The sequence below is a fragment of the Euprymna scolopes genome, chromosome 30, assembly GCF_053919585.1.
Source record: "Euprymna scolopes isolate OS-2025 chromosome 30, ASM5391958v1, whole genome shotgun sequence".
Taxonomy (NCBI): domain Eukaryota; kingdom Metazoa; phylum Mollusca; class Cephalopoda; order Sepiida; family Sepiolidae; genus Euprymna; species Euprymna scolopes.
Window position 1 is genome coordinate 127,501 of NC_136511.1, and position 11,922 is coordinate 139,422.

General features: G+C 34.2%; 1 protein-coding gene across 1 annotated transcript in view; it reads left to right on the forward strand.

Moving 5' to 3' along the window:
* LOC145254632 (acyl-coenzyme A thioesterase 8-like) overlaps positions 1–4,700 on the forward strand; it is a 25,697-nt gene extending 20,997 nt beyond the window's left edge. The window contains exons 5-6 of the mRNA XM_080113243.1: positions 2,876–3,067; positions 4,511–4,700. Of these exons, the coding sequence (XP_079969369.1) occupies positions 2,876–3,067; positions 4,511–4,608 (290 nt within the window). The 3' untranslated portion in view covers positions 4,609–4,700. The remainder of the gene's footprint in view (positions 1–2,875; positions 3,068–4,510) is intronic.
* Positions 4,701–11,922: the final 7,222 nt, after the last annotated feature.

Genomic DNA, 11,922 nt, shown 5'->3' on the forward strand with positions numbered 1-11,922 from the left:
TGTCTATGGAATCTGCGTTTAGATTTAGTAACAGTTATGGTGGCTGTAGCTAATCGGTGTTGTTTTTTTTTGTTTTTATCGCAAGGGGAAAAGATAGATTTGAGTTCAGTCAAGCAATTACCATGAAAATGATAGAGCAGAGATGGGCTCGCAACGTCTCTTCTGTGGGAAAGAGATTGCAAGGAAGAGAAAAGGGCATTGCTTGCTAGATTTCGAAGTCGGTTTTGAATTTCTCAATGTTTGATATGGCGCACCGCAGAGCTCCTGCCCAGATGTGGCAACAGTACTCCATGTTAGCGCATACCTGACTCTTATACAGATAGAGGATTGCATCCGCCGTGAGATATCTACTGGAGCGGTAGAGTGATTCAACCATTTTTCTAGTGATCTTTTCTATTTTAGATCAGGAGTAACGGTCAGTCCCAGAAGTTTGTCAAAAGATGGAGTTTCCCCAAGATTGGAGCCATTCATTTCAATTAAGGTGTGATGGATGTCTGAGCGATTATGATGAAAGGAGAGAAGCTTGGTATTCGATGCATTAAAATTAACCAGTCACCCTTTTCCCCATTGCACCATGTTCTCAAGATCAGAAAAAAAACTAAGAAAGCAACCTTTCATCGACATGCATCAAAAGCTGAGATACATTATTGAATTCCTCCATGATGAAAAAAATTTAACCAATAAACATTCACTCGTGCCTGCTGAATGTTTACAAAGCCAATACAGTTGATGTTAGCACAATTAGAGGAGTTTGTTGATTTCAGAGTGGCGACAGTGATGCAAGTGACAGTTTTCTCCTGACTTTTATGATCAAAACATCAAAAGAGGCTGGCAAAAATGCATTGAGAATGGTGGTGACTATGTAGAAAAATTCTGTAGCACAAAAGGTTTCTTGTTTTAATGGTATCACTTCCGTCTTCATAGCTCTTCAACATTTTAGTTTTTGAGTTAAAAAAAAATAGGAGGCTTTACTTTTGGAACAACCCTAGTAATTTTTAATTTTTTTTTTTTTAAACACCTGAAGAAGGTCAGAGGACGAGTTGGCCGAAATGTGGTGAAGCAACAACTATGAAGATGAGGATAACAGTCCGAAAAAACAAAAAAAAAAAACATTATGAAGCCTCATCTCAAAGAACTCTGAAAAATATATAACTAGCGGGGAAAATTGCGTAGGGGACTGATTCATATGTAATATATTGATGTTGGCATTCTATAGATGTTCAGTGTAAATGGAGACGCTCTAATATTATAGTAGCTCTTTTGTTAAAACTGAAAAAAGTATTTATCTAAGCTAGCAGGGATGCCCGGCATAGCCCGGTCCTACAGTATGCTTAAATATGACATTTTAATTCTTGCAGATTTTGTATATATAATCTTAGAGTTAATGTTCTATCGATTTTTATATATTATAAAGTTGTGATTTCAAAAAAAAAAAAAAAAAAATATATCCATATGACTTGCACCGAAAACAAAACTTATGAAGAATTCTTGGTAAAATTTTTTATTACAAGAACCTGTTTACATTGCAGTTGAAGGCTATCAACCGGGGAGCAGGTCAGAGGAACAGTGTACCACAGGTGGGCAATTTTGGAAAAGAAACTTTGTCTATGGAATCTGTGTTTAGTTTTAGGCCCAGTTATAGTGGTTGTACCTATTTACTATGCCTCCCCACGGGACAGAGTTAGACACCAGGGTCGTTTTTTAACGTGGAGAAAAGGTACAAAAATAAAAATTGTCTCAGTCGTGAAGGATTTCTCCTCCACCGAAAGAGAACAAGAAATGGAAGTGCAGCATCTGAAGAACAGATACTACACTTTCTTGACCAAAAGGCCAAGCACACCAGTTATAGTGGTTGTAGCTAATAGTGTTTTTTTGTGCAAGTATGGCAAAGGGGAATGACATATTTGAGTTCAGTTGAGCACTTACCATGAAAATAACGGTAGAGCAGAGACAGGCTCCCAATGTCTCTTTTGTGGAAAAGCCGTTGCAGGGAAGAGAAAAGGGCGTTGTTTACTAGGTTTCAAAGTTAGTTTTGAATCTCTTAACATTCGATATGGCGCACCGCGGACCTCCTGCTCAGATGTGGCAACAGTACTCCATGTTAGCGCATACCTGACTCTTATACAGATAAAGGATTGCATCCGCCGTGAGATATCTACTGGAGCGGTAGAGTGGTCAAACCATTTTCCTATTGATCTTTTCCATTTTAAATCAGGAGTAACGGTCAGTCCCAGAAGCTTGTCAAAAGATGGAGCTTCCCCAAAACGGGAGCCATTCATTTCAATTAAGGTGTGATGGATGTCTGAGCGATTATGATGAAAGGAGAAAAGCTTGGTATTCAATGCATTAAAATTAACCAGTCACCTTTTTCCCCATTGCACCATGTTCTCAAGATCAGAAAAAAAAACTAAGAAAGCAACCTGTCATGGACATGCATCAAAAGCTGAGATACTTATGAAAAAATATAACTGGAGTTCCTTCAGCCATAACTGAAACCAAAACTTATGAAGAATTCTTGATAAAATTATTTACAAAAAAAAAAATAAAAGATGACTTGAGTGCCATGAGCTATAATCGAAACCGAAAGGCAAACTTATGAAGAATTCTTGGTAAAATTATTTATGACAAGAAATTGAGGTACATAGCGATTACAGGACCCGGATGTAAGCGTGGCACAGAAAATAACACACATGCTATCGTATTAATATATAGATAACCTGACAATTACGTAGGTATGAATTGTTTTACTTGAAAGTCAAATTTTTTTTTTTTTCTTTCATTTGTATAATATAGAAGCTCTGTGGTTATTGCGTGAGAGTAATTTCTTCACATTTTTCTTACACTCACAAAATACCCCCCCTTTTTTATTTTACAGGTGATGATGAAAATTTTCACCGTTGCGCGTTGGCCTTCATTTCTGACTACATAATAATCACAACGGCGTTGCTTCCGAATGAGAACAGTTTACAGAAATTCTTCCTTACTTCTTTAGACCATTCGATTTGGTTCCACAACAACGTCCGAGCCGATGAATGGTTATTATATGAAACTGAAAGCTGCCACGCAGGTAATATACCCTCCTCCCCTCTTTCATACCTTTTTAAAACGAGTTTAACGTACCCCCCAGATACCCACCTGGAAATTTCCACCACTTGGCACAGTACATACAACGCCTAGCTTTCCCAAATGATCACCCATCTGATACTGGCCAGGTTCACCGTTGCTTAACTTATAATTATCATAATTATCATAGTAGTAGTGGTAGTATTTCTTATACTTACTCGCCACAAGTTTGTGAAAGCACATTCTGTTAAATTATAAAACAAACGCAAGTATAGTATATTGTGACAATGAGACGGGTTAGTGCTTGGCTGGCAATGCAGGACCTATTAGATTTCAGACTTTCTTTTTACCTTATCTTAATAGAGATTCTAATGGTTGATGTATCTTCAGTTGGTTTCCTGTTTGTGTTTCTCGATTATTACATCGGCATCCTTTCGGATATGGGAAGGTGCCGACCAGTCTGTACACTACTGATAGCAAGGTTTATGCAGGGTGTCCCAAAAGAAACTGACGGATTTTAAATCTGATTAACCTCCTTAATATTTAAGTTATGCTTACCAATTTTCATATGTACGTGGATGAGCCTCTCCGTGATCTTTTTGAGATATAGTAAGATATCATAGTCTACTTATTCTAATTTTATTTACACAACTTAATCTAGGGTATGTTTTTCACAAGGTCTAATTTTAGTTATGAAAAATGATGTTACTCAAATGTCCACCATTTTTATTTTCACATTCTTGTGCTCCCTGCAGGGCATTATCCAATGTCATCGGCTGAAGCTTTTGCACCAATTGAATTTTATATGGAAATTTGCCCTCTTCATGAAGCAATCTCTGAAGAGATGATCGAGAGACCCCCCCCCCCCCCATTTGACTTGATCTCCTTTTTACTGATGTGGATGGATCCTCGGCCACATTCTCTGCTAATCTGATTCTCATAACTTCTTGCCGTACGGGGTCTACCAGATTTAGGGAGGTCACATACAGAGCCTTGCTTATGAAATCGAGCCACCACACCTTTTATTGCATTGGGAGTAGGGGAATTTCTTGTGTTTAAGTTTCTGATATTGACTCATTCAACCGAAAATATGACTCTACGATAAATATCCGCTCTTCACTAGTGTAACGACTCATGATGACGTTGGAAGGGTTACTCTAGATGATCTGAAAAAAATAAAAGAAAAATATAAAAAATTAAGAAAGTTATGAATTTTTTTTTTAACCATCAGTTTCTTTTGGGACACATTAGCATCCTGTGATTCTGCTGCATTATTTTGTTCTGACTGTGCCATGCCGGCCATTCTGTAAACCGCTGGTAGCAGGATAGGTTTTAGTCTCCCATTTGATTTAAATCTGTTGGGACCAAAGAATTGGTCAGTGTTGTATTACATTTTTGCCTTTTTCTGACACATATATATATATATATATTTTTTTTTTTCTTGCAGGTGGCGGTACGGGATTTGCAACAGGACGATTTTGGAGCCAAGATGGAGTTTTAGTAGCATCACTCGCACAACAAGGAGTTGTGAGATCATTATTATAATCAGACTTTAGGAATTAAATTTAACACATTACCACCCCTCTCCCCATCCTGTTACATTTTTTGCTGTGAATAAACAAAAAAATAGCACACTCTCTTTAATTTTTTTTTTTTTTTAATTCATACTAGCTAATGTAACCATCAATGGCAGGCTTCTTAAACATTCTTCTTCTGCGTGTTAATTTAATTAAAATCTAAAGTAAAATAACATCCCTTAAAAAAATTAGAAAAAAAAAAGTTCCTCTTTTTCTATTAATGATCATATCTGTGGTTGACTTTCACATCACACCTGAAAAGGAGATTCAGGTACAAACTGGAAGAAAAAGAAAAAAAATTATCTCCCTTGGCTCGCAGAATGGAGAGTTATTGCCCTTGCCAAAAAGCAGTTACTATTATAGTTTCTCAAACTGTCTTTGTAATAAACTGCATATTTGTATGGGGTTTTACTAAATATGTACGATCATTGTACAACTAAATAGCCACTGCTGCTGATTAAGTCAACTTCGACACAGGCGATCAACTGAGTCCATCAGTGTAAAATATAGTAAAGCAATCTTGTGATATACAATAAAACAAATTTACTAGGAAGTTTCGAGAAGTTATTTTTTAGCAAATATCTTCCGATTTTTATTAAATATTCCCTCCTATACAAGCGATATACTAAGTCCGTCAGCACAAAAAATGTTATTAAAACAAACAATAGAACTGCTTAATCACAGTCGCGATTATTTTCGGCAAATTCTTAAAGATTAAGACTTTTTTTTCAACCCAGTGGGCCACTTTTGTTTTGTTTTAAATCTTCGTAAAATAAATAAACAAGTTTATTTATTTATTGAAATAAAACAAAACAAATTTAGTCCGTCACAACTTTCAGCCGATAGTTTTTTTTTTGTTTTTTTTCAAATTAAATTTTAGAAGTTACCTTTCTTTTTTTTTTTTTTTTTTTTTTTTTTTTTTTTTTTTCTTTTTTACAATTTGAATTTTGTAAAAGAATAGCAATGTAACACTAGAAAATCTTTTAAAAAAGTCGAATAAATCCCTGAAGACTAAAACAATGTTTCCAATCCCATGTGCCTCTTTTAGGGAAACTAGATTTCCCCACATTTAAAACATTAGTGTCTAACTGCTCTCATGGAGAAGTAAATAACCATTATTTTTTAAAAAATTATTTTCATTTTTTTTTTCTTCTCTTTTAATAATATTGCATAATAAAGTTCCGTTTTATGATAACGCAACTGATTCATTCAAAAAAAAAGTGGAGAGGGGTGTAATCAATGTGCACTGCAAAGGTGTTTATTCCGAAAGTCATGGGTAGGTTGAAAATAAGAAAATTACCTTTCGGAATTACCCCCTCCCCCTCCCTCGCCATGTTAAGAGCAGCTGTCGGAATAAACACCCTTTGCAGGTTGGACAAGCAACACACATTAACTAAAAAATAAAAAAAATTTTTTTAAAAAAGCGAAGGAAATCATTTTTTAAAGTTTTCTCAAACATTTTAAAAATTTATATTATCGACTTTTTTTTTTTTTTTTAATTAATTAAACTGGAGTAAAAAGATTCAAACTAAATCTATATATCTATAAAAGTGAAAGTGTCTGTTTGTCTGTCTGTATCTGTGTGTGTGTACATTTCCCTACGCAATAACTCTGTCAATTTTAAGTCTACAGACTCGAAATTTGATATACAGGGTACTGAGATTTGGGAAAGTCAATGTGATCGGTTTTCGGCCAGAAATTTGGCGATTAAGGGGTCAAAGTTCAACGATTTGACCTTTGAGAACTCTACCAAACTCCAACAATTTTAGGTCTCAACACTTGAAATTTTAGATATAGGTTCATTAGACATGGATCTAACTTAATAACTTGATTTGAGCCCAAAACAATAAATTTTAAGGGGTCATAATAGGCGTCAAAGTTAAAAAAATTGACCACCCTTTTTTTTTTTTTTTTTGCTCAACATACATCTCCAAATACCCGGGTAATGCCGGGTACCCATGCTAGTCCTAAATAAACCGAAGTGACAAATTTTTTTATTTTTTATTTATTTTTTTTTTAACACAAACTAAAACTATTTAAAACTTTGAAACGAAAATTTATAACAAAATTTGAAATATCTTGCAACACAAATAGTTGTATTTCAGTTCTGTTTACTTTCTGGCTTAAGAGAGAATATTTGAAAAAAAAAAAAAAAAAAAAAAAAAAATGGAATCAAAGTAGCACACGGCAAAATATATGTAAAAAAAAAAAAAAAAAATTTTTGTGAATCTAAAAATATATTTGCCAAAATTAACCTCGATTGAAATTTGTGAATAAATTCATTTTATTGTTTATTTTAATAATACAAGAGTTTTACAATATTTTGCACTGACAGAACCCAGTAGCAAGTTTGTTTAAAAGTTGCTTTAATAGTAAAATGGAAGCAGCAGCAAATAATCGTACATAATTAGTCGTACAATTTTAGTAAACCCCTCATGTATGATCAAAACCTGACACGACTAAATGTTCGATTGGCTGCAACTGATTCAAACAACTTTACGCGTTGTTTTTATATGACAAACAGCAGGAGCAGTCAGTACAATGATCAGGAATAATTTGGTCGTACATCTATAAATATAAAAGCGAAAATGTATGTATGTGTGTTCGCTTTTTCTGTGTGTCTACAAAAGGCTTTTTTCAGAGAAGCGGTCGGTCGCTTCACAACTTTTAAAAACTTTTTATATCACATATAAATCGTAATATCTCCCAGTTAACAACGAAGCTTGCCTGTTTATTTAATTTGCTCGATTTGGGGAAGATAAATATTCAACATTTGTCGCTCACGCATGTGGGTTAGTCTTGGAGGGGGGAAAAAAAGCGTTCAGCAGTAAATGAAATACTATCCTGCAGTCAAACTTGACCTCATTAACTCATTAAAACGGACACCTGCCAAATCCAAGTAATTAAATAAATTCAAACATGTTTCTGCTAGCATCTCGCGGTGAGGCAATCGTTAACGTTGCACATTTTTTTTTTTTTTTCACACTTTAATTTACAACTTTGCATCAAGGGTTCGGGTTCGATCCTCATACTTACATTTTTTTTTAACCCCTCCACCCCCAGAGTTTCTTCACACACCTCCAAACACCCGGGCAACGCCGGGTACCCCTCGCTAGTATTTAGTAAAACCGTATTTGTATGATAAAAATACTTGGCACTTCTACACTATTGGGATGAAATCGTAAAACTGAATTTCACATGAAAACAATGGTATCTATGTATTCCCTGTATTTTTAAGATGATTATATAAAAAAAATTACAAAAATCGATAAAGGTAGAAAATTTTTTATTAAAGAAAATAAAAAAAAAATAGAATGAAAACGATCGTAAGACACAGGAGAGTTTAAAAGGGAGGTAAGTTTCCGTTTCAATCAGTCAAAACCATTGTTTTTTTTTATCTGAAAACTTCATTTATCGACTACAAAATCTAGAAGCGCCAAATATTTTTCTGATTTATTTAAAGTTCTTCATATGCTACAGACAAAAATACAGAAAAATGTCCTCAATATCAACCTCGGAGTTCAGGCCGTAACTAACTAAACGTATGACTTTTTTTTTTTTTTTTTTTTTTTTTTTTTTCAGATAACTTTTTCGATTGTATTTGAAAAATTAACAGAAAAAACTTTTGTACACGGGGGGGGGAAAAAAAAGTTATAGTGAAAAATGTTTTTACGGCAAGATTTAGAAACTGACAAGTTCGGCTAAATTTTTAAATTAAATTCATACATACATTTAAACAGACAGTCTATGGTCCCCCCTCGACAAACTTTCACGAAAAACACTTGTCTAACCAGAACCACCACCAATAGTTTCCCACACTCTTTATCTGTGCCTAGACCTAAACGTAGATTCCATGAGCAGAGCTTCTTTCTTAGAACTGCACGCCTGTGGAACTCTCTTCCTTTGGCCTGCTCCCCAGCAGACTACAATCTGATTGTCTTCAAGTCCAATGTAAACAAGTTCTTGATGAACCATAACCCTATATAATTCAACTTACAAAAATCCCAATACCTATGTTAAAAACGCTATAATCACATTGACTAATGTATACCCAATAACCCTTATCCTCGGGTGGCCCCTGGGCCTTGATAAGTGGTGATTCCTTTGTAAAAAAAAAAAAAAAAATTATTTCCCTTGGAACGCAGAACAGAGAATTATTGTCCTTGGCAAAAAGCACTCAAACTGTCCTAGCAATCATTGATCATACGACAGATTCGGTGGAAGAACGATGTAAGCGCCAAAGGTTGAAATTTCGAGTTTATTTTTTTGCCACAAAACGCGTAAAATATCTCGGATGATCTAATCATAAAAAAAACCATTGCCGAATTCAAAGTATTTATATGAAAATAAGTGTTTGAATATTTGATATACGTCTGAAATGTAGATACGTAAGACCATAGATTTTCTGTAAATTCTCTACCTTATTATGTTCGATTTTTGATTTTTGCTAAACTTGCAAATCAACGAACATTCACATTGTTGTTCATTAAAGTCGAACATCTAAAATATTTAATTTTGTAAGCCTCTTCCAAATATGATTGGAAGAAAGAGAACAAGAAAGGTTAACCAGTTGGAAAGAGAAACGGCAAAATGGAATCGAAATAGTGGAGAAGAACATGTCAGTAGATCTTGAAAGTGCTGGTTTGAATAAGCATGTTCTTGCAAAAAAAAAAAATGTTTCGTAAAAATAGGTGACCCGAAAAAGGGTTGCGTTAATATTCAAATCATTCTGGAAAATAGGAAATTACAACGAGCAAAATCATTATGCTCCAAAAATTTAACTTTTTTTTTTCTTTTTCTGGCGAAAAGTATCAAGTACCGCTTACATTATTCTTCCACTGAACGCATCATATTTACCATTAGAAATTTGATTCTTGGTAGTTTTCTTTCACCCACTAGCGCAATTGCTTGGATATCCTCAGCACAGTGGTTTGCATCTTGGCTTTGGTTTTTTGACGTCTTATCTGATCTAACTGACTCGTACGCAGCACAGTAGAACATCGCATTTTGTTTCGGCAAATGTTTATTCCTTTTTAGGAATTCAATTTCTGTCCACATATGCAATACAATTCTGCAGGTTTTGCTTTTACGCATTATCCATTTTTCTATTTGGGTCGTTTACCAATGGTTCCTCTTTGATCCATCATCCCTTTCATTAGATATTGGGGACATTTTTTTTCTGTATTTTTGCCTGTAGCATATAAAGGTTTTTTTTTTGGTCCCCGACAAAAGGAGGGTGGACCTGTAAATTCACCCTTGTCCGTTCATTTGTTCGTCTGTCCACACTTCTCAATAACTACGCCTTGGAATTTAAAAAAATTTTGTACAAACATCAAACATGATATGAGTAAAAAAAAGTAACAACGGATTTTCCAGGAAGACTCCGGTTGCCCCCTCTAGGGGTGCCTTTCAGGTTAAAATGGCTAAAATTGATACTTTTGTGCTTATTAAAAAAAAAATTGATGCCTTCCGTTTTTATAAAACTTTCTGGAAAAAGTTGTAACTAACTGATTTCTATATAATTTTATTTGTCTATACTTCGCGATAACACTTAGGTGTGCTCCAGGGGTTCTTTTAGGACTAATGAAAACACTCCATTTTTGGAACTATTTTACGATATTTGTCCAAAATTTCCAGTGTATGTCTATTTAGCAGTTTTGTATGGTGCTGAACTCAAATTTAAATATGATTTCACTTTTGGGGCTAAATGGTGGGGTGGGGGGGGGGGACAAATGCTGGATTTAGTTTTTTTTTTTTTTTTTTTTTTTTTGCATGGTGCAGAACTCAAATTTACATATGTTAAGGCTTAAAACTGCACCTTTTTTCATTTTCACCAGGATTTGACGTCCCTGGGGACTTTTGGGGGTAAATGGGAGGGGGGCGTAAATACTGAACTTAGTCATTTTTTTTATGCCTCGTTCACTGTACTTCACTTGCTTTTTTTTTTTTGTTTTATTTTTAAAGAGGTGACGAACTTTACATAAAAATGAATCACAGAAAAAATATTTGTATTATACAAATATACAGTTTATTCCAAAGATTAATTTTTGACATAATTTACATAAAATTTCCAGCAGCGTAATTTAGAGGTCCAATTTTCACAACTCTACACATTAAAGTAGGTAAAGTTTTTTAGCAATGACGTGTCAATTGTTATCTTAGTTGTTTATTGTGTCTGGCTTATCAGCATAGACATGGGGCTTTAAATATCCTTCCCCCCAATTATCTAATGGGGTTAAATTGCACAAACAAGGTGGCCAGTTGACATTTTGTGAAATTATTTATTCATCAAATGTTTGACGAATTATTTTCAAAATAAATTTGAACAATTTGCAAATGCTGCTTCATGTCAGTGTCTCCTTGATGAATTGCCAAACCGACTTGAACTCAGAATAACTGATAGTTGCCAAGTCTGCAATTAAAGTTCGCCACCTTAAAAAAAAACTCTTATATGACCTCTCCATTGCTGGTCCGAGGAGTTCATTTAGTTTTTCAAAACCGATAATAAAAAGCAGAAATGTTGATGAAAAGAGATTTAAAGTTTGAGAAAATTTTTTTTTTTTTAATATTTAAAAGTTTTATGCGTTCTCATTTTTATTTTTATTTTTTTTAATATAAATTTTGAAATTAAAAAAATTTATTTTTAAATGTATTTATCTCTTATAAAAATTTTTATATGGGTTCCCATGTTCCATTTTTTTTTTAATTTATTTTTCCAACTTAGAATAAACAAAAAAGAAAACCCCATGTCAGGAAAAATATAAAATGTAATATATATATGTATGTTTTTTTAACACAATGTCTGCATCAGAACAATCTCTGTTGTACATGTGTTATCATGAATGCACAAGTTGTTGTTCTTAGCCATAATTATGGGGGGGGGGGGAATTGTAATTGCTGTTTTCTGGGTCGGAATTTATCCATCTAATATTTAGCGTTGACTAATTTTTTACCATAATTTTTTTTTTTTTTTTTTAGCTCCATACATCAAGTGGCTTCATGCCTTATCTAGAGCAATATCCACAAAAACAAACATAACAAATGTATCACTTAAATTAAATGCTAAAACCCCTAAACTCACTGAAATACCTGGATTTAGTCTTCGATACATCCAGAATAGGGGTAGAGATCCTAGTAAACAAAACAACTGAATCACCCCCTACCCCCCAAAGTATTAGTGTGAAAGTTGATCACATGATCACAATTATTTATTACATAGTCCGTGATTGCATCCATTACACCAAACCCGTACCCCCTCTCCCTCAGTCAGTCCAAACAATGC